This window comes from Asterias amurensis, chromosome 8 (genome assembly GCF_032118995.1).
Source record: "Asterias amurensis chromosome 8, ASM3211899v1".
Lineage (NCBI taxonomy): Eukaryota > Metazoa > Echinodermata > Asteroidea > Forcipulatida > Asteriidae > Asterias > Asterias amurensis.
This window is the reverse complement of record NC_092655.1, coordinates 20,030,838-20,054,119: the sequence shown is the minus strand read 5'-3', so window position 1 is coordinate 20,054,119 and position 23,282 is coordinate 20,030,838. Positions and strand designations below refer to the sequence as shown.

At 39.0% G+C, this 23,282-nt stretch overlaps 1 protein-coding gene across 1 annotated transcript in view; it reads left to right on the top strand.

Annotated features, from left to right (window-relative positions):
• LOC139940973 (C-type mannose receptor 2-like) overlaps positions 1–23,158 on the top strand; it is a 33,803-nt gene extending 10,645 nt beyond the window's left edge. Inside the window, exons 9-26 of the mRNA XM_071937379.1 lie at positions 26–73; positions 869–1,061; positions 2,211–2,335; positions 3,173–3,283; positions 4,799–4,927; positions 5,453–5,610; positions 6,293–6,416; positions 9,003–9,191; positions 10,818–11,060; positions 11,616–11,642; positions 13,183–13,293; positions 15,363–15,479; positions 15,732–15,902; positions 17,316–17,567; positions 18,014–18,187; positions 18,558–18,676; positions 20,130–20,319; positions 21,109–23,158. Of these exons, the coding sequence (XP_071793480.1) occupies positions 26–73; positions 869–1,061; positions 2,211–2,335; positions 3,173–3,283; positions 4,799–4,927; positions 5,453–5,610; positions 6,293–6,416; positions 9,003–9,191; positions 10,818–11,060; positions 11,616–11,642; positions 13,183–13,293; positions 15,363–15,479; positions 15,732–15,902; positions 17,316–17,567; positions 18,014–18,187; positions 18,558–18,676; positions 20,130–20,319; positions 21,109–21,380 (2,753 nt within the window). The 3' untranslated portion in view covers positions 21,381–23,158. The remainder of the gene's footprint in view (positions 1–25; positions 74–868; positions 1,062–2,210; positions 2,336–3,172; positions 3,284–4,798; positions 4,928–5,452; positions 5,611–6,292; positions 6,417–9,002; positions 9,192–10,817; positions 11,061–11,615; positions 11,643–13,182; positions 13,294–15,362; positions 15,480–15,731; positions 15,903–17,315; positions 17,568–18,013; positions 18,188–18,557; positions 18,677–20,129; positions 20,320–21,108) is intronic.
• Positions 23,159–23,282: the final 124 nt, after the last annotated feature.

Genomic DNA, 23,282 nt, shown 5'->3' with positions numbered 1-23,282 from the left:
TCATTCTGTTATCTTATGTTCCCAGGGAGCAGATCTTTTCCTGAAATCATGGCAATTTTTTACAAGTATTACGGTAAGAAATGCTTAATTTTCTCAATATTTTAATCCTTCTATTATTTTAATAATAATAATAATAATACAAAGTTCTTATAAAGTGCACATATCCTAGACTCTAGATCAAGGCGCTGAACAGAAAGAGAATAAACAATAAACAAATTAATGGGCTCTGAACAGTTTGGTCTTCAACAGTTTTTTGAATGTCATGATTGAGTCAGACTGGCGGATTTCTGAGGGGAGTTTGTTCCATAGGTTGGGGCCGCTATAACCAAAGGCACCCTGACTAACCAGTTTCTTACAGATGGTGAGAGTAAGTTTTGTTGCGGCGTCCAATTTACGGAGTGATAAAATCCTCAAACTCATCAAAGAATTGTGTGATAGATGAAGAGGGAGGGCAATATATCACGACAATCCGGAGATGGTCAGCAGTTAATCTTTTGTTTCACCAACAAAGACTTTGCTCACCAAATTGAATTGACAAAACTCATCTTATTGTTTCTACCTTTGCTTTTGTTATCTCTACAGGAAAGTAAATTTAAAAAAGTAAAAATTATTTCTTTGTTGAAAGTCTTCAGTATTTTAGTATCTTGACTTTAGAGATGTTTCGACCAATCAGGATAAAACACTAGATTTTAGAATAATTCATTACTCACATCCAACCATCAGGGTGAAGCATATAACTGATGAATAATTCATTACTTACATCGACCAATCAGGGTGTAGCATATAACTGATGAATAATTCATTACTTACATCAAACCAATCAGAACAAATCATTTTAACAGAATGAATAATTCATTTTTCTGCATAGACACTTCCACCAATCAGGGCATCTGTGATGATAGCTGGGACCTTGGTAACAGCGCGAGGTCATGTTATCGGGTCGTTGAGTCTGCAGTGTCTTGGCCAGACGCGTTGGACGCGTGTCGCAGCCTTCGGTCCGATGCTAATCTTGTTAGCGTTGCGTCTGCTGACGAACATGCCTCCGTACTTGCAGTGTCTCGGTAGGTTCAGAGATTATTTACTTTCAACTGGAAAAGTGATTAGGGCATCTGCCTCAAATAGTGAAAAATTCAGATTGACAATCGCATATTATGAGGGAAAACAAAAAGTGGCGACGAGGTCTTGTATTTTTAAAGGCACTTGACACTATAATTACTCAAAATAAGTGTTAGCATAAGCACCTACTTGGTAACAAGCAATACCAATGGTGTAAAACATTTCGGGAAACGGCTCCCCCTCTGAAGAAACGTAGTGTTTGAGAAAGAAGTAATTTCTCACTAAAATATTTGAACTAAATTCGAGACCTCAGCTGAGGTCTCAAATTCATTAGAAAGCACACAATTTATGCGGCAAGGGTGTGTTTTCTTCCAGTATTCTCTTGCAACTTCAATGATCAATTGAGTTCAAGTTTTCACTGCTTTGTTATTTTATGCATATGTTGAGATACACCAAGTGAGAAGACTGGTCTTTGACAATTACCAAAGGTGTCCAGTGTCTTTAAGCATTCGTGATGAGTACACTCCCACACAGGATCAAAGGATTCCCATCACAGGAAATCTACATTGAAGGGAGAGGCCAGAGTAAAACATCCTTTTCTTTCTGGCAACTCACACCTGTTATCTCCTTGTAATTCCTTTCCCAAACGGTGGACTTAATTGGAACATGCTCGTACCAGTGGTGCCGCTGATTGCCCCAGGCAGATAAACTGTTCATCCGTTAGGTTTAATGAGTAATTTAATTTATTGAAAAGGATGTATACTTTGTGTGTTTGTGGCCAAACCCAAAGCTGTCCTGTAATAAATTTTTTATCTTCTTTGAAGTATTAGGAGAATGATTGACATCCCTTTCATTTGGGTCAGAATGTGATTTTAATTCCCTACAGTTTGTTTCTTCATTTTCATACATCCTTCGAATGCGAGTGCGATTCAAAATTTGACATCACAAATTCTCCATGAACATTTCAGAAGAGTTGAAAGTTGCTCTATGTTGAGATGTACTGAAGTCCTGCAAAAAAATCACAGCAAAAAACAGACCTGTGATATCAGAACTTGCATTGCATTTGCTAGAAGTATGAACCGGGCCTTAGGCACAGAATGGTCCTAAGCTAATTCTTTTTTTCTTCTTTTTTTTTCCAAATATTTTTCTTGAAGGCGGACTTTCAACGGAGCTGAGTATTGGATTGGCTTTAGTGACAATAACGAGGAGGGAACCTGGGAATGGAGTGATAATACTTACAGTACATACACTGCCTGGAACTCCGAAGAACCAAACAATGGTGAGTGAATACCATCAGATAACGGTCGACAGTTTGCCTGCCAGATTATCTTGGCTGGTTCCTTTGTTGCCATTTCTTATCCCGTTTTTAAGAGATTGCTTTTTTGGATAAGAATTAGTTACGCTTTTTGGGCAATTCCTAGGCTTCTATTTGTTCTTTGTATTTAGGTATATCCCTAAATTTTCGCAATAATTGTCGCACATTTCAAGTATTTTGTTGCTGTTTGTGTTTGATGTTTTTAAAGCCTGAATAAATATTGAATGGTCAGACAGTAGGAGGGGTGACTGTGTACTGTGCAAACACTTTCACCAGCATACTGCAGGCGGGCAAAATCATCTGTCATTCAAAACCATAGTATTCGATATGGAATAGTCAGACAGTAGGAGGGTTGACTGTGAACTCTGTAGATGCATTTACTTTGTGATATTATATTGCAGGCTGGCATAGTATTTATCTATCATTTCAACCCCACAATGGATGATATTAAATGTTCAGGCAGTAGGAGGGTTAATAGTGTGATAATCAATGGTATAGACCGTATTAATATGACGTCACCGCTCAAATATCTGCCGTATGACATGGCGTCTGTGCGCAGGTGCGTGGGTGTGTGTGTGCATTTGCCGTAGAAATTAAACCGGGAATGATGCGTGCTTAATTGATGTACACGTTTGGATGCGCATACGGTTTGCCCTACAGGATGGCGACTTTCAACGCAACAAAGGGGTTATTCAATACGTTCTATTCAATGAGCAAACAACGCTTTGCGGCTAGTCACTCTTGTTTACAGGCGACCCTTTGATTTCTAACAAGTTGTTCTTTATTCTCCTCACAATGCAGCCAATAGTAAAGAGCATTGCGGAGTGATGAAGTATTCAGAAGAAGGCTTATGGAATGACGCGGATTGTGGCAGCTCCAAATACTACATCTGTGAATACCCGTTGAACGTCAGTAAGTACAGACGTCTGTAAAGGCCGAGTCACACTGCAGCGATAACGAAAACGATAAAGATCACGACGCAGAGAGAATGCATTCTATTGGCTGTATTGCTCCACACAGAATACGCACACGCTCATTCAACCAATGGAATGCGTTCTCTTTGCGTCGTTATCGTTATCGTTCTCGTTAGCTGCAGTGGGACCAGACCTTTAGAACTTACATGTATTTTGTGGTTCTTATTGCAAAAAGGAGTTTCCTCTGTGGTTTGTTGGAAGACTTGAGGCACCTTGGAAATATCAGTCCAGGGCAAAATTTCATGGCTCTGCTTACCGACGAATTATGCGCTTATGATCACGATCCTCCGCTTGCACGGCAAGTGGCTGAATTTCTGCGCTAGCTGTGTAAGCATAGAATGCCTAGTATTGTGAAGTACTGTAAGCAGAACCATGAAATTCGGCCCTGGACCACCAGTGGATAAGTGACAGTCAGGACAAGGTTTGTTACCCGCCGTTAAATCACCGCCAAAGAAATTGAGCGTCGGAGAAACCATGTCAGAAGTTCACAGAAGTTCACGTTTGTACACAAACAGCAGAGAATTAGATCACTAGAAAATAAGCAAATGGGGTCTCTATCTGGCTTACAAACTCCTCTAGCTACACTACACATCCTATTAAAAAAACATGACCTCCCAACCTTGCAGATCGCTCCAAAACCGCAAGATTGTTTATAATAAATTTAATCAGTCAGTCAAACCGTAGAGCACTCATCAGCAGAGTGCATTGGCATGGGGCATGTCTTTAGTGCATCCGAGAAACTGTGTACCTTTCAGCGTGTAAAACTGTGTCTCTCATCAGTCATAGTTATACATAACTTTGACAAGACCCCCTTTAACAATTCTTGTTTGAAAAGTCCTTGCCAACTCTAAGTTTGGGTTTGTGTTATATTTTTCTGTAGTATCTTGCGCAATGTGGAAACCCCTTTAACGGCTCTTGTTTCCCAAATCCTTGCTACCTGTAAGTTTGGGTTTGTGTTTTATTTATTTATTTGTTTCTTGTGCAGAGTGGAAACCCCCTTAAAGGCACTGGACACTATTGGTAATTACTCAAAATAATTGTAAGCATAAACCTCACTTGGTAACAAGCAATGGAGAGCTGTTGATAGCATAAAACATTGTGAGAAACGGCTCCCTCTAAGTAACATAGTTTTCGAGAAAGAAGTAATTTTCCAGGAATTTGATTTCGAGACCTCAGAATTAGAATTTGGAGGTTTCGAAATCAAGCATCTGAAAGCACACAACTTCGTTTGACAAGGTTTTTTTCTTCTTTTCATTATTATCTTGCAACTACGACGACCAATTGAGCTCAAGCTTTCGCAGGTTTGTTATTTTATGCATATGTTGAGGTACAACAAATGAGAAGATTGGTCTTTGACAGTTACCAATAGCGTCCAGTGTCTTTAACCATTAACAGATCTTGTTTCCAAAATCCCTGCAGTCTCTAAGTTTGGGTTTGTGTTGTTTTTTTGTAGTATCTTGTGCAGAGTGGAAACGCCAGGGATATACCAGCAATGGGTATTACGTCATCGACCCCGACGGTCCGGGACAAGGGAACGATCCGTATCGGATTTACTGTGATATGACGTCCGATGGAAGCACAGGTGAGACGACGCTTTCATGACGCTGTTTAAGCTAAAGTTTTTAGCTTCGCATGAAAATCAATATTTTTGTTTTCTTACCAGGAAAGAAATAGCCGTAATGTTTTGGAACTATAGAATTGGTTTTGCTAACAAAACAGTTGCTTGCAGTGTAAGCAATTTATGTAATCCACCATATACATAAACTGACAAACCTGTAGAAGTTAGAAATAGATTGGCCATCTGTGGGTCATGAGAAAGTAGTGAAAAACTTATTGCACATTTTGCATGACATCGATTCAGAAACAAAAGTTAATTAACTCCAAACTCGAAAATATACTATTTATTTCTCATCAAATCTGACATTTCAGACAGAAATATTTCAAGAGATGTTTTCTAATATCATCATCATTAGACCGTGTATAAGATTTATGTAAAACTGTGATCTTCATGTTTTTTTCTTTCTTTTTCTGTAACGTTCCTTGAAATGAACAAATTCTGTTTAACATCTACCCTTTTCTCTCTCCCCCCCCATTCCACCTTAACAAGGCATCACGGTGTTCAACCATAACCAAGAGATGCGTCAACACGTGCAAGGTTATGAGAGCCCGTTATCGTACGTACGGACCTTGAGATACAACGACGTCACCACAGCTCAAGTAACCGCTTTAGCAGATATAGCTGGATCCTGCACTCAATATATTTCGGTACGCATAATAATAACAATAATGATAGATAGTTTTTATACCGCGCTTTTCGTACTCGAAGGGCTTCTCAAAGCACTCCAACATCATTACCCATGCCCTTGGCCATTGAATACATCCATTGAACCATTTCAGCTCCCTGGGGAGTATTGACCCATTTCACCTGACGTCATCATCAGAAAAATCTTGAATGCGCCATACTGGTGGGCAATTTCACTGTGCATTTTCATATATAACTCTATGCATAGAGTATGCTGTGCGTTATGCATTGAAGTGCGCATTTTAGACGACGCGGCGTTAATACACCTAAACCTAACTTGCCCACCAACATGGTGAGCGTGGCACCAGTCGCCGCGTGTGACGCGCGTGCAAGGGGTCAATACAGCTTGTTCTGCAAATATGCGCTACTCGCCTAAATCAATCACAAGAGCCATCTCTGACCTCACAGGTACCCATTTTACCCCTGGGTGGAGAGCAAAAATGATAGTTAAGTGTCTTGCACAGGGACACAAGTGTCACGACCGGGACTCGAACCCGGTTTAAATTCTGATTTGAGCAAATTACGACTGGACTAGAATAACACTGAGGTCACTGCATCCACGGTTTCTTTTCAAAAGTTTCATCCTGTTTTTGAGATTTTCAACTAAAAAGTGGCCTTAATTTAATTCATTCATTTACATTGCAGTTTGAGTGTTATGGGTCCACAGGATCGTACGGTTACACTGCGTGGTTCACTCGTAACGGAGACATGGCTGACTACTGGGGTGGAGCGCCCTCATCGACTAGCGTTTGCGCATGCGGTTACTACGGTAAGACCAGCTATACAAAAAAAAAACACAAAGAAAACTAAGGATATGGTTTTTGATTTTCGAAGGAACAAAACACACGTTCCGGCCACTGTGACCAAAGGAGAATCTCCGGAAAGGGTCACTGATTTTAAGTACTTAGGAATTGAGATTGATAACCAGTTGATATTTGATAAATGTGCTAAATCTAAATACAAATAAGTTACAGCAGCGTCTTTTCTTTTTAAGGAAACTTAATTCATTCCATGTGGACAGAACCATTTTGCAAATGTTTTTTAAGTCTGCCCTGCAAAGTATCATTACATATTGTACTCTTAGTGTCTTTGGGAATATGCGGGCACATGATCGAGGTAATTTGGACAGGGTCATTAAAGGATTTGGGTACCTTTTCAAAATGTCCATAGATTTACATTAAACTTACAGGGTTTGAAGATAATGATAGCGGAAAGCTTCCCTTCAAATATTACTTACTGAGGTGCTGTAGTTTTTGAGAAATGAGTAAAACAATGTCATGGATGTACGTTTGAAAATATTAAAATAATTTTCGTCTCATGAGACGAAAATTATTTTCATGACATTGTTTTACTCATTTCCCAAAAACTACAGCACCTCAGCATGTAATATTTTCAGGCAAGCTTTCTACTATCATTATCTTCAAACTGTGTAAGTTTAGTGTAAATCTGTGGACATTGTGTTTTTTGTCCTACAAAAGTTACATAGACCCTTTAAGCAAGCCAATAAAATAACGGGTACTGATGGATCAGTGGTTGAAAGGCTCTATAAATCTCTAATGTTAAATAAAGTTGAATCAATTCTGTTGGATGAAACCCACCCCCTAAATGTTCAGTTCAGTTCAGTAGAAGTACATGTATTAGAAGTAACCGCCTTTTACAGCTCAGAATTAATACAAAGCGTTATGCTAACTCATTTGTCCCCTCAGGTGTCCGGATTTTTAATGAACAATTGGAACGTTCATTCTTTCGTGCAATAATACAGAGATTGTCATGGGTTTTATTTTTTTATATATTAGATTTCCTGTAATATTTTTGTAAAATTAATCTTTTATAATTCAGCTTTTCATGTAATATATATATTTTTATAGACTTTTGTGGCTTGTAGTGTTTTTTTGTCTGTTTTATGGTGGATAATAATTTTATGTATATTTTGTAAGTTTGTTTTATAAGAGGCCAAAATGAATTTCCCATCGTGGATAATAAATTGAATTGAGTTGAAATTGAAATTAACTCCCTCTTAAAGACACTGGACACTATCGGTAATTGTCAAAGACCAGTCTTTTCACTTGGTGTATCTCAACATATGCACAAAATAACAAACCAGTGAAAATTTGAACTCAATTAGTCGTCAAAGTTTCGAGATAATGATGGAAAAAGAAAACACCCTTGTCACACAAAGTTGTGTGCTTTCAGATGCTTGATTTTGGGACCTCAAAATCTAATTCCGAGATCTTGAAATCACATTCAAATACTTTAGTGATAATTACTTCTTTCTCGAAAACTATGTTACTTCAGAGGGAGCCGTTTCTCACAATGTTTTTAACTATCAAGAGCTCTCCACTGCTTGTTACCTAGTAAGTTTTTGTGTTAACAACTATTTTGAGTCATTACCAAGAGTGTCCACTGCCTTTATGTCCGCTAGGGTGTCTGCCGTCCCCTGGTGGTCCAAGCCTTTCTGTCTAGAGCTGTTGTCATTAGCTCATGCGTGTTATGTCTTTTAGGTGCCATTGCCGAGGTCCATTTACAGCTGCCAGAGGGTTGGGGAGGGACCAAGACCAATTTGGATTAACTTGCTACCTGATGAAGCAATATATATTCTGGATTTTTAACTTTGTCCTTCCCACCCCTACATGGTTCGCCTTAGCTCTGTTGTTCCCTATTTAAAGGAACATTACAGAACTGGTTTTTGCTAACAAAACAGTTTCTGGCAGTGTAAGCACTTAATGTAATCCACCATGTACAAAATCTGACAAACCTGTAGAAGTTTGAGATCGATCGGCCATCTGGGTCTTGAAAAAATAGTGAAAAACTGAGTGTTTACACATTTTGCATGACATCGATTAAAACAAATGAATAAAAGGCTCACTGAGCCATTAACTCCAAATGGGAAGTTTAGTTTTGTTTGTTTCTCATCAAATATGACATTTTAGACAAATATTTTAAGGGATGTATTCTACTATCATCATCATTAGACCATGTAAGTCTATGTGTGATCTTAGATGAGTTTTTGTGTTACCAATTCTGCAATATTAATTTTGATTTTTACCCATACACCGATGTGGGTTAGCACTATACTGTATACTCGGTACTTTCCCGAGTCCGGTGAAAAAATATCACAGGCATGTTACTCGGGTGGGATTCGAACCCACGACCCTTGCAATTCTAGAGCAGTGTCTTACCAACTAGACTACCGAGATTGCCCGGTAGCTAGAGGCAGTTCAAATCCTATGTTTTGGCAGCAAGTACAGAGTATACAGTGCTAACACACATCGGTGTATGGGTAAAAATCTAAATTAATATTCTTTATCCCGATGCAAAGTTATTATCTCTTACAATTCTGTAATGTTCCTTTCAGGTAATTGTGACAATGGGCATTCCCGATGCAATTGTCAGGTAAATGACTACAATTGGCGCTCTGACGTCGGAGACCTGAGCGATAAGAATGATCTACCTGTCACACAAATAAAAATAGGTGATACGGGCAACGGGGACGAGCAAGCGTACCACACAATTGGCCCGCTCTACTGCAAGTCGGACGAGTCATGTAAGTAGGCATAGGAGTTAATTAACAGTGTTCTCTTTTAACTCATACCTTACCATGAGGCAATACCCCCTCTTCCTTACCATTGGTGACTTTAGTCCACTGCACTCGTACCCCCTCTTCCTTACCATAGGTGACTTTAGTCCACTTCACTCATACACCCTCTTCCTTACCATAGGTGACTTTAGTCCACTGCACTCATACCCCCTCTTCCTTACCATAGGTGACTTTAGTCCACTGCACTCATACACCCTCTTCCTTACCAGAGGTGACTTTAGTCCACTGCACTCATACCCCCTCTTCCTTACCATAGGTGACTTTAGTCCATTACACTCATACCCCCTCTTCCTTAGGAGCGTCTCAAAAGTCGGGCACGTTCCTAGCGCAAAAGAACCTTCCTGTGGCTATATGCTCGCGATCCAATGGAATGGTTCTGCGGGACCGCAACATCATGACGAAGTATTAGCGAAACTTTCCAAAAGACCGGTCTTGTGGAACGGACATCAGTCGGTCATTAGTGAATGGTACAAGCTATGTATTCGTATTAGAAACGTCCATAAAAAAGACAGCTACCTCGTTTGGATATCTTCAGTAAAGGTACCTCGTCTTTTATTGGAGTTGCATCAAAAGGGGGAATGGGGTCTTAGCAAGTTTTAATAGTAGTGTAATTATAACTAATTTTCAAAGAAAGGAGGCTGGTCGTGTATTTCTACCTCCATGGTTTAGCAGATTAACTCGCCGGCTACTTGTCGATCGTTTCACGATCAACACATTAGTTTCTGTTCGTGTTCACTTTCAGTCCATTTGTTTATTTGGGTGAGGAAACTTTAGGATCAAAATAAAAAGAGGGAGTAAATCAATGCATATTGCACAATTATTGGATATCTATAAAAAATATAATGTTAATGTTGGGTACAAACATAAATTCTATGAAAAACAGCCAAAACTTAAGTAAAATATGTCATACAATTTGTCGTTGATTGTGAAGTAAACCATGGAGATAGAATTATTAAAACACTATATTAATACGACAAGCTTGCAAGTTTTCTTCTCTTCGCGGGCAGTTAGTGTCAGCACAACATGGGCTCATTTTTCGCAATTGGGACACGACGCCCAGCTCCTGCAGAACGTTCTTTTAGGAACATTCCAAGGGGAGATTGGATGCGGTCACGCATTTGGAACGATACAAAAAAACGCTCTTGCGGTCCAAAAGACCGGTCCAAGTATACCGGCGGGGACACTCTTGAGATCCAAAAAGAACGTTCCTACCGCTCCGACTTTTGAGCCGTTCCCTTACCATACTTGTAGGTGACTTTAGTCGACTGCACTGATCATACCCCCTCTTCCTGATCTTAGACAATATGCAAAGTACTTTGAGAACCGTTGCATGGTGTATGTAAACATATTGATCTTGTATAAACTTAGCTACAAATTTTAACTGAACTAACAAACCCAATGCAAGCCAAGAAGGTATGGTACTTTGCAGTCTTTCGTACAATTATGACCAATGTCAACTGAACAAAAAGAAGAAGCCCATAATGCACCCAATGCAAGCCTAGAAGGTATGGTACTTTGTTGTAGTCTGTGGTTGCCTTGTAAAAACAGAAAAATTTCTCTTTCCCTTCCCAGATGTCATCACTGGTCGAACTGATTACATCATGACCGACAATCGCTACATATCGGGTTTGAACGAAGAAACCATATCAAGCACGACAGTGGAGAATTGCGCGGCAGAATGCGCAGGGCGCACCTCCTACACCTGTCGCTCGTTTGACTTCTCGAAAAGCTCCTCCACCTGTTACCTTAGTGTTGAGACGGATGACACTGTGGCGCTGTCTTCAAGCAGTGATTTCTCTTTCTATAGGCGCAAATGTAGGTTTTGGTTGTGATCTAGAGCCGAGTATGATTTTGAAACTTTGCATGGTGGAAATACGATATAGTAAAGTCTGTGGTACATGAGTATGATTTTGAAACTTTGCATGGTGGAAATACGGCAAAAGAAAAGAACCGTTGGTTTCAATTCAACGTTTCGCTCAGTATGCTCTGATCATATTCTGGAGAAAGCTCGACTGTGGTGCTGCAAGCTGCTTAAGTACTGACGATGTGGATCTCATTTAGAGATTCTCATTACATGATGTTACCGCAAACCTACACTGTTTCATCGAGCTGCTTAAGCAGAACATACTGCTTAAACAATCCCTGCTTAGCAGTAATGAGCAGGATACAAATCGTGCATGATATGGCATGATTGTTTTGCTTAGCTTAAAAAGCATTTGTTTTTTTCTATCTCAATTATAAGAATTTTTGGTGAGCAGTTTTATTTTCAATTCGCAGTTATAAGTTTTTGTGAGATGTCTTCTCAAAACAGTTGCTATGAAAAACCATTAACTGATCTTCACGCAAATGATTTCCCTTTTTTTACCACAGTACCAGGGCAGGAAAATCCCAATAGAGGTAAGTCTGATTAAATGTGCATGTGCACATTAAATGCTTGCAGTACCTGCTGCGAACTGCCTCTAGCTACCGGGCAATCTCGGTGGTCTAGTTGGTAAGACACTGCTCTAGAATTGCAAAGGTCGTGAGTGGTAGTACCTATAATGCCTATGATTCTTTTCACAGAACTTGGGGAAAGTACCGGGTATATACAGTGCTAACACACATCTGTTTATACCATGTATACAGGTATATGGGTAAAGCTAAAATGAATATTCTTTAACCCTGATGCAAAATTTAATATCTATTCATTTTAAGACAAACAACAACTTGAGAATTATAATTATTTTTGTTTATCAATATAAACCACAAGGGAAACTGACTGGGTAAATGTTTATTGAAATGATTTTGGGGTTGAACAAAGAATTGACTAGAGTGGGATTCGAACCAACGACCTCCAGATTAACGTGCCGGCGCTCTACCAACTGAGCTATCTAGCCCTATATTGGCGGTGTTCCTATTTTGTCAATAACTTTGTTCGGGGGTGCCGATTTGTGGTTTATATTGATATCTGAAACAAAAAGTCGCATCCCCTTAAGGTGATCCCCTGGCTGCCGCTTCCCAGGTTGTATCGTAATTTGGGTGTGATCCCTGGCTACACGGCAGTTAACGGTTGTATGGCTTCTGACTGGCACCCCCGAACAAAGATATTGACAAAATAGGGACACTGTCAATATAGGGCTAGATAGCTCAGTTGGTAGAGCGCCGGCACGTTAATCCGGAGGTCGTTGGTTCGAATCCCACTCTAGTCAATTCTTTGTTCAACCCCAAAATTATTTTTATTTATGTGAACAATACAAAATTTACCAGAATGGGATTTGCGATTTCCTCTGTGCCGAACCAAAAGAATTAAAGACAGCCCCATCCCTTTTATCTTTTATTCATTGTTGAAGGAATTTCTACATGTTTTTACCTCTTTGTAAATTCAGGATAACTCTGCCTCAAGATTTGAATGATAAAACCAGATTTGATTAGATTAGATGAGATTAGATTTCGTCCACATTTTTAAAACTATAGAAATTCTATTTCCACTGGCAAATTGATAAAAAAAACTAACTATTAGATATTCTAAAAAGATACGTAGGGGTAGACGTAAAATAAACAGTAAAAAGACAAGCACTAATTACGAAAAATACAATATGTACATGCAAGTGATAATATTAATAATAATAAAAAGAGACCAATTAAGAACTCACTGTCTGCAGTAGTGCAGTCAATAACAACCTATTAAAGCTAAAGTACCGTAGTCAGCCCGGCTGCTTTTTAACCTTCCGCCCAGGTAGTAGTTATAAAGCAGGATAGTTCTTTTCAGAACTTAGAAGTATCAAAAAAGAAATCTGCAGTAGTAGAATATATAATAGCAAGACAGTTCACTAAAGAACAAATTCTACTTGGCAAGTAGAAATACACATGGTGCTACCGCAAACCAAATATATAACTATAAAAACAATAACTGCACAGAAGATTTTATGAATTGTGATTTATTTTTGTCGTTGTTCAGAGACCAACAACTGTGCAAGCGGCTGGGCAGAGTACAATTCAAAATGTTACTTTGCTGGAGTTTCGAGGAAATCTTGGTATGACGCTGAACTCTACTGTGAAACACAAGGAGGTACAAATCATTAATCATTTTGGGGCTTTTTGTTAAAGCCATTAAACACTTTTGGTACAGAAAAAAAAAAAAGTTCACAGATTTACAAATAACCTACAGGGTTTACAGAAGGTAATGGTAAAAGACTTCTCTTGAAATATTGTTCCATGAAATGCTTTACTTTTTGAGAAAACATTAAAACAATATCAATTCTCGATAGCGAGAATTACGGATTTATTTTAAACACATGTCATGACAAGGCGAAACGTGCGGAAACAAGAGTGGGTTTTCCCGTTATTTTTTCCCGACTCTGATGACCGATTGAGCCTAAATTTTCACAGGTTTGTTGTTTTTATATATAAGCTGTGATACACGAAGTGTGGGACTTGGACAATACTGTTTAATGTGTCCAATGGCTTTAAAAATCCTGCAAATCACCATACTACTCTCTTAAAGGCAGTAGAGACTATTGGTAATTACTCAAAATAATTACATGTATTAGCATAAAACCTCACTTGGTAACGAGTAACGGGGAGCTGTTGATAGTATAAAACATTGTGAGAAACTGCTCCATCTGAAGTAACATAGTTTTTGAGAAAGAAGTAATTTTCCACGAATTTGATTTCGAGACCTCAGATTTAGAATTTGAGGTCTCGAAATCAAGCATCTGAAAGCACACAACTTCGTGTTACAACAGGACAAGGGTGTTTTTCTTCAATTATTTTCTCGCAACCATGACAACCTGTTGAGCTAAAATTTTTTGCAGGTTTGTTATTTTATGCATATGTCGAGACACACCAAGTGAGAAGACTGGTCTTTGACAATTACCAATAGTCTCCAGTGTCTTTAAGCGCAAAAAAAATGCAAGTATTGTCCAATTTATATTGATACATGCTCCTTTCTTAAAGGAACATGTTGCCTTGGATCGGTCGAGTTGGTCTTTGAAAAGTGTTTGTAACCGTTTGCTATAAAATGCATATGATTAGAAAGATATTTTCAAAGTAGAATATAATGATCCACACATGTATCACTCGAAATCGCGCGGTTTTCCTTTTACCTCGTCGACAAACACGGTCGGCGATTTATGGGAGTAAAATTTTTGACTCCCATAAATGGTCGACGGTGTTAGTTCGCAAAGTAAAATGAAAACCACGCAATTTTAAGGCAAATGTGTGTGGATCAATGTATTCTACTTTTAAAACATCTTTCTAACCATATGTATTTTATAACAAAGGTTACGAACACTTTTCAAAGACCAACTCGACCGATCCAAGGCAACGTGTTCCTTTAATGCATGACGTCATGCATCCATGTTAATGCATGCATGACGGCCATGAATATATTGGAGTTGAAGACCGGGTTACATTTTTTCGTTAAAAATGTTTAATTCCAGGTATATGTCCCTGGCTTTCTGTTTTGTTGATGTTTGTATTTTTTATGTGTTTTTACGCCAAATAAATAATTATATTAATAACAGTAAGGTCACCATTGTAACCCAAAACAAGGCCATCGGCGCAGCCACTGAAACTAGGATTGAGTGGCATGGTACTGGCGGTGGCATTACGTGCGCTGATGGCCTCGTTTTGGGTTAGAATGGTTAAACATTAAAGACAGTGGACACTATTGGTAATATTACTCAAAATAATTGTTAGCATAAAAACTTCCTTGGTAACGAGTAATGGAGAGCTGTAGTATAAAACATTGTGAGAAACAACTCCCTCTGAAGTAACGTAGTTTTCGAGAAAGAAGTTATTTTTCCCGAATTTGATTTCAAGACCTTTAAGAGGTATCGACAACTTCGTGTGACAAGGGTGTTTTTTCTTTCATTAATATCTCGCAACTTTGACGACCAATTGAGCTCAAATTTTCACAAGTTTGTAATATTATGCATACGTTGAGATACACCAAGTGAGAAGACTGGTCTTTGACAATTACCAATAGTGTCTGGTGTCTCTAAGAGAGGTGTATGCAATGCCTCAAATCCAATATACTGATATATAACATTGACATTGTATTAAATATTTTGAAACCATGAAAATACAAACAAAAAATTAACACAATTCTTTTTTGTTTTCACTACTTACAAACAGGTTCCTTGGTTACTGTGGACGATGAAGCCGAACATGAATTCCTGGTTAGGATTGGACGCTGGGCAATTCCTTCTGATGAATGGTTCTGGATTGGAATCAATGACATCGAAAATGAGGGTAAGACAACAATTCATTTTAGTTCATAGTTTGTAGCCAGGGGTCGTGGCCGAGCGGTTATACAGCATCAAATTCAAGTTCTGGTGGTTAATTTATCAGAGTGTGGGTTGGAATCCCGGTCATGGCACTCATGTCCTTGAGTAAGATGCTTCTTATTATATTCCTCGTAATCCTCTAATCTGATTTGTTAAATATGGAGTCATTGAAATAATATATTAAGCCTTATTAAACCTTCATTTTTTGTTGTTGCAGGAACATGGGTAAATGTAGACCAATCGAATGCTACTTATAATAGATGGCGTTCTGGCGAACCTAACGGTGGCGACATAGAAAATGGCGCCATCATGTCTGTGTATGATAACTTTGACTGGCTGGATTACACAGTGGATTCAACGTACAATTTCTTCTGTGAGACGAACATCGGTAAGAGACCAGGGGTCGATTTCACAAAGAGTTAGGACTAGTCTTATCTCGAGTTAGGACCAGTTATTCGTCCTAACTTAGGACTATCCATGCAATTTGTATATCACCTAGGACTAGTCCTAAGTTAGGACTGGTCCTAACTCTTTGTGAAATCGACCCCAGTTATGGAATCTGTTGAACAGAAACTCTTCAATCTGTGGCGTGTCATGGCCTTTAAAGCCCTTTTTCTCAGTCTGATAATCTCTCGTCTCATGATGTTTCTACTTTCACACTTTTTGAACAAAGGTATCAGCATGGGGTTTTAACAGTATTAAAGTATAGATAAAAGTTAAAATTACCTGGGTTGACAAATGACCTATTTGTGGAAGTTACAAGGCCGAGTGGTTAAGAGCACCGAATTCAAACTCTGGTGTTTCTGATCAGCAGAGTGTGGGTTGGAATCCCCAGCCGTGACACTTGTGTCCTTAAGCAAGACACTTTACCATTGCTTTGTCCTTCGGATGGGATGTAAAGCCATTGGTCCCATGTGTTGTGTAACGCATGTAAAAGAACCAAGTGCACTTATCGAAAAGAGAAGGGGTTCGCCCCGGTGTTCCTGGCTGTGGCTGCTGTATGCTCCGTAGCACCTTGTAAACCATTATAAGGTGCTACGTATTTGGGTCTCAGAATCCATCACTGCAATTACCTATCTTTCTGAAGGCTTGTATATACTCAGCGCCTTGAGTACCTTGTTTGGTAGATACATGCGCTTTATAAGACTTAGCCTGTATAAATATTGTTATTATTATTTTCTTGATCGCATCACTTATTTGAGAGTTTCTATATGTATCACCAATCCAGGCACGCAAGTGCTGGGCGCCGCGCGCACGATGCTGCGGTGTACCTAGTTTTGTGCACAAAAGAAAATCGTTTTCCCTTTCTCTTTTTATAGGAATTGAATGTCTTCCTTGACAATCTATGCAGTTTTCCTGACATGGCTGCATGATATAACGATTTACTACATTCTTGCAGAAAGTAAAATACTGAAATTCTGACAAAATACCGTCCCGATGCAATGCATTTTAAACTAGCGACAATGCATTTTCCCGCGCCTATGACCCCTAAACTCACCTAAGACATGCACCTGTTGTCAAGATGATTTGGTTTTTATTTAGTTGCAAATATGTGTGGTCAGTGATCTACATTGGTACATCATCATGTCATCATGTCAAGGAAAATGTGTAACGCCTTGAGGAAAACATCTAGTTTCCATAGAGAGTGAAAAGGAAAATGATTTCCTGGTTTCCTCATGTCTATGTGCACAAACTAATAAAGGTTCACCACCGCAGTGGCGTGTTGTGCCCAACATTTGCGTGCATTCTTAAGGAATTTTCACATTGGTTTATCCCTTTTTATGTTATCATACTTTTTTAGGTGCAAGCGCAATCGCCGCACCGACCACCCACTCCCTCTGTAGCTCCGGCTGGTTCCATGATGACCACAGCTGTTACTATTTCTCCACGGGTACCAGCAACTGGGATAACGCCCGGGCGTCTTGTCAATCCTCCAACGCCGACCTGGTCATGATCACCAAGGGAAGGGAGTGGGACTTTCTGGTGAATCACCGGAGGTATCACTTCTCCAATCAGCGCTTCTGGATCGGAGCTAGCGACTCAGCGAGCGAAGGTGAGTTTGACATTGAAGTTTATTTTTTTTTAAGGTGCTCTCTCCACTTCTAGTCGCTGGTTCAGTCAGGCCTGACATTTCATGGAGGCCAGGGAGGCATTGACCTCTGTTGCCCCTGTGCCCATTTCATAGAGCTGCTTATAATGAAACAAAATATTCAAACAAAATTTTGCTAAACCAGAATAAGTTACCAACCAAACTACCATGTCACAGGTACAATTTGTTATACTGGTATCCTGCTCATTTCTGCTTAGCAGAAAATTGTTATAGTTAAGCAATATTATAAGCAAACACACCAACCGAAGAAGTCAGAATTCACAATAACACAAAATATTGATTTTAAACATAAAAACAAAAATTAAACTTTAAATATGCTTGTTGTTAAAAAACGGATCTTGTCCAAAGAGTAGTTTGTTCATACATTCGACATCATTGTTTGTCTGCAGGTGAGTTCCTCTGGATTAACGAGGATTCGTTCTCGTCTACATCGCTGAAGTGGGCGAGTGGTAGTCCGGATGATGGTGACTCAAACGAGGACTGTGTGGAGTTCAACGAGTATCAGGAACTAAATGATGAAACATGCACCGATGGACTCTACTACATTTGCGAAAACGATTTGTGTAAGTTGATATTTTTATATTTCTTTTTTTGGGGGGCGGTTGAACAAAGACAAGTTGCCTAGAGCTGGGCTTGAACCTACTACTTTCAGGTTAGTGTGCTGGTCTTCTACCTTCTGATTTATCTGACATATAGACCGTATCGAGTATTCCCTTTTTTGCTATGAAAGTGACCACAGTGTAGGACAGGCCGTATGCGCTTCCAAATGCATATCAATGAAGCACGCATTGTTCCTGGTTTGATTTCTATGGTACAGTACACGCACACATACGCTCACAGACGCCATGTTGTTGGACAGCTATTTGAATGGTAACGTCATTATTTGATGATGGATTATTTGATGATTGATTGCACGATTACTTTTTGAAACAGACCCTGTTGCTGTTCCAGCAAACTTTGCAGTCGAGGCAAAAAGTACCACCCAAGTTGAGGTAACGTGGAGTTCAAGTATTCTGTCTGATGGACAGGACACAGATGTGACTGGATACAGAGTAAGTGTGCAAATGAATACGAAAAAATATAGCGCTTCTTCGTCCCATATCCAGCGAGGCCGAAGGTCCAGTTGGATATGGGACGCACACGCGCTATGTTTTCTGTATTTCCACGGGCGCGCGTGTGATAATGTATTTATCTTCAAGCAAACTTGGCGCGTGACATAGAACACAAGACGCAGGTAGTGATATTAGCCGTGTAATATAGGTTTTTATCACCACTCCATTCTGCCAATCTGATTGGAGGATTAGCGCGTACTTGAAGATAATAATCGTTATATGCTACACTGAAGGCCCGGTCACACAGGCCCCGATAACGAGAATGAAAACGAGAACAATAAAAATGCACGCCCTCAATTGGTTTAATGGCATGGGCGTATTCTGCCTGGAGCAATTCAACCAATCTAGGGCATGCATTTTTATCGTTCTCGTTTTGTTCTTGTTATCGGGGCCTGTGTGACCGGGCTTAAGTTCTGTTTAAGATTTTATTTTCAATTTGATAGAGCTGTCTTAGCACAAAGGTATACTAAAGCATTAGTCAGCTGGGCTGACAGCCACAATGCTACGCAATTTGTCATGTTTTGGACTGTTAATTATTTTAATATATATACAATGAAACTAACTTGTGAAAATTTCATTTCAAAAGGTGGTCATATTTTTGAGATAACAACAAAAAATTGGAGCGAATATGTGTATGTTGGTAGAATAATTCCTTTAAGGAATACACAATCTTGTAATTTTTACTGTAATTTAGCTGTTGGCCACGAGTGTAAAAAAAATAAACAAAACTATAAACTAAACAATCTTAGAAGCGTTACTGACAGTTTTGCTTCTCAGATACAAATGTTTGGGGCATAAAAACTGATTTATATAATAATAATAATAACAAGACATTTGTAAAGCGCCTAATGCAAAAGCCTCTAAGCGCATTAAAGAAACAATAAAATAGACAATTAGAGAAAGATACAAGATACAAATAGGCAAGTTACAAAAAAGAAGCTTTAAACAAATGAGTTTTCAACAAGGACTTAAAACATTGTAAAGTTTTAGCTTGGCGAATATGCACAGGAAGACTATTCCAAAGAAATGGTGCGGCGTAAGAAAAAGATCTATGGCCATAAAAAAATGGAAGAAGCTCTAGTAGCAGAAAGCAATGACTGTTGAGATGATCGTAAAGTCCGAGTAGGGGAATAATGATGAACAAGTTCAGATAAATAAGCAGGAGATTGACATGGTTGAGCCTTGAAAGTTAACAGAAGAATTTTGTAAACTGTTCGAAACTTAACTGGGAGCCAATATATATACTAGCATATAACGACATTACTTTGAAATGAAATGATTCTTGAAACTCTTTATACTATCTCAAATGTGAAATCAAATTTCAAGAACTTATTTGATCTTTAATTTTTCTGAGTTGATGAAATATTTTTTCATTGTGTTTCATTTCTTTCAGCTTTATTATTGGGTGATAAACGACATGAACAACACCATTGTCAATGTGGATTTTGGCGCTGACGTTTACCGATACATCTTGTCATCGCTAACACCCGGTACAACGTATGAGTTCGTGATTGCTGCATTCAGCTCCCAAGGAGAAGGGCCCACTACAGATCCGCCGCTCCTTGCTACGACTAAATCATCAGGTTAAGCAACTTTCTTTATACCATTTTTTTTTCACCGAGCCATTTGCTCTTTGAATTGAAATTGTGTTAGACATACGTAATGAGTTGTACCCACAGTTTGGACTTGCACTCAAGACGCTGGACATTGTTGATCAGTTTTGAAGCAATTTTTTGCATACATTTACTAGTTTTGTGGGTGTGTCGTGGCTGAGTGGTCAAGTGCACTGAACTCAAGCTCTGGTGTTCCTAATCAGTGTGCGTACAAGTCTTGATGCTTGTGTCCTCAAGCAAGACACTTAAAGGGAAGGTACACTATTGGTAATTGTCAAAGACCAGTGTTCGAACTTGGTGTATCTCAACACATGCATAAAATAACTAACCTGTGAAAATTTGAACTCAATTGGTCATCGGAGTTGGGAGAAAATGATGAAAGAAAAAACACCCTTGTTGTAGAAACTTGTGTGCTTTCAGAAAGGAATAAAAGACTTCTAGCTAGAAGTCTGTTATTATTTTAGTGAGAAATTACCTCTATTTCCAAATCTATGCTACTTCAGAGGGAGCCGTTTCTCACAATGTTTTATACTATCAACAGCTCTCCAATGCTAGTTACCAAGTCAGTTTATAAGTCAATATTTGTTTTGAGTAATTACCAAACAGGTACCTTCCCTTTAACCGTTATTGGTTTGTCCTTCGGATGGGAAGTAAAACAGTAAGTGCCGAGCATTTCGTAATACATGTAAAAAGAAGAATAAATGAATGACTGCACATCCGCCATTTTACCAGCCCTTGTTCTCTCACTCTTGTTTACAGTTATCCGTACGGATACCGACCGTCTGAAAGTTTACAACATCATTAAAGGACAGCGCCTCAGACAGCACTCCATGACCGAACTTCAAATAGCCTCGTTCACTCAGTGCACAAACATCTGCACGTCGCTCGAGACTTGCGTGTCGGTCAACTTCCATTCCAAGTCGCGAGACGCTCTGAAGACGTGCGAGATCAACGATGAGACCCACACGAGCATGGCTAGCGATATGGAGGACGATCGCGAGTACACCTACGCTTCGGTCCAGGGCTACTAAAGGCAGATTTTTATGAACTACATTTGGTGCGTTGGATTAGCTTCCCTGTGTCGACCCCACAGTGCTCATTCGAGTGAGCCCCTGACAAGAGCTAATCGGCGATCACTCACCCTCTCGTGGTGACGTCATGCCTGTCGGGCCAGCCCCAGGTGACCCGTTCCACCAGCAGGCCACTTGGGGCTGACTCAGTTGAGCCCCTGGAATGATGTCAAAGATCGGCAGATCGGGGTCGACCCGAGAAAGCTAATCAAACGCACCCTTAGATAGGCCCGGTTTGATAAAGCAGTTGAAAAAATATTTGGTTTCCCCTATCTACTAACTCTTTTTCTGTCCAGAAGGTTACAGCAAAAAAAAAAGGATTTTTTTTTGTGTTGGGTCTTAATGTTCTTGTATGGCTAAATACAATTGTAAATATTAAAGTGAGATTAAAAGATATAGATCTATTTTAGAGTATTGGATTAAACAAGGATGTTTTTAGGTTATTGGTTTTGTGGAATGTTCAGAGGAGAAATTACATTATTGCTAAGTTTTATTTTTCAAGAAAGTGTGTATTTGTGTGGTTCGATTTACTATGAAATATCATTCAACAAACCTACTGTTTATATTTGTCAGTCCATGACTGCCAAGAAATACAAGAGCAAGTGTCAGTCTGACAGCTCTTTGTGACAAAATAGGTGACAATGTATGGCTTCTGACTGGAACCATTGAACAAAGATATTGACAAATTTAATATGGACTAGACCACCATCATAGGGCTCGCTAGCTCAGTTGGTAGAATGGCGACACAATTATCTGGAGGTCGTTGGTTCAAGTCCCACTCTAGTAAACAATTTTTGTTCGATTACCAAATCACAGACCTATTTGGGATTAAAACAAATTTTTAAAAGATGGTTGGCAACAATCACTTTCGTTGGTAGAATGACGCACGTTAAAGGAACCCGTTGCCTTGGATCGGTCGAGTTGGTCTTTGAAAAGCATTTGTAACCGTTTGTTATAAAATGCATATGATTAGAATGATATTTTAAAAGTAATCACTCGAAATTGCATGGTTTTCCTTTTACCTCGTCGACTAACACGCAATTTCGAGGCAAATGTGTGTGGATCATTGTATTCTACTTTTAAATCATCTTTCTAACCATATGCATCTGATAACAAACGGTTACAAACGCTTTTCGAAGACCAACTCGACCGATCCAAGGCAGTGAGTTCCTTTAAAGGCAGAGTATCCCTTTCGTTTTTGGATCCGTTTGATTGGTTTAGTTTATATAAGCGTAGATATATAAAATAAATCTAACCTGTGACAATTTCATTTCAAAAGGGTGGTAGCATTTAATTTAGAGATATATCAACGAAAATCTTAAGCAGCTAATGGACGGGGGGAGTCCATTGCTTATGGACGGGGGGAGTCCGTGTAGGAGTTTTTCGTAATTTGAATTCACAATCTGAGAAGTGTTTATGCATAAAACATTTCTCAGATTTTAATTTTGTTTACATCCCATCATTTCTCTCTACTTAGAAAGGAATGGAATTTTCTCAAAATATTATACATCAACAGCTGCAGTGCTGCTGAATCTTACTAAGTAAGCTTACAATGGTCAATCAGTTTTGAGTAATTACAAAAGGCATACCCTAGCTCCCTTTAATTTTAAAGATTAAAATGAATTTAATAAAGATCTTATGAAACAGAAAATAAGAAATAGGTGTTATGTGTTTCCAGCTAGCTGTGACAGTTTCAATGAATATTTTCAGAAGGCCATAAAAATAATGATACCAAAATAAATTCCATGTCATTAAAAACAACATAAGTCTCATTTTGTCTTTCTGTATTGTTTGTGATAATTGTTTGTGATCTATTAATATATGCATGAATTCTTAATTGAAAGTTTGAATGGCATGCTCATG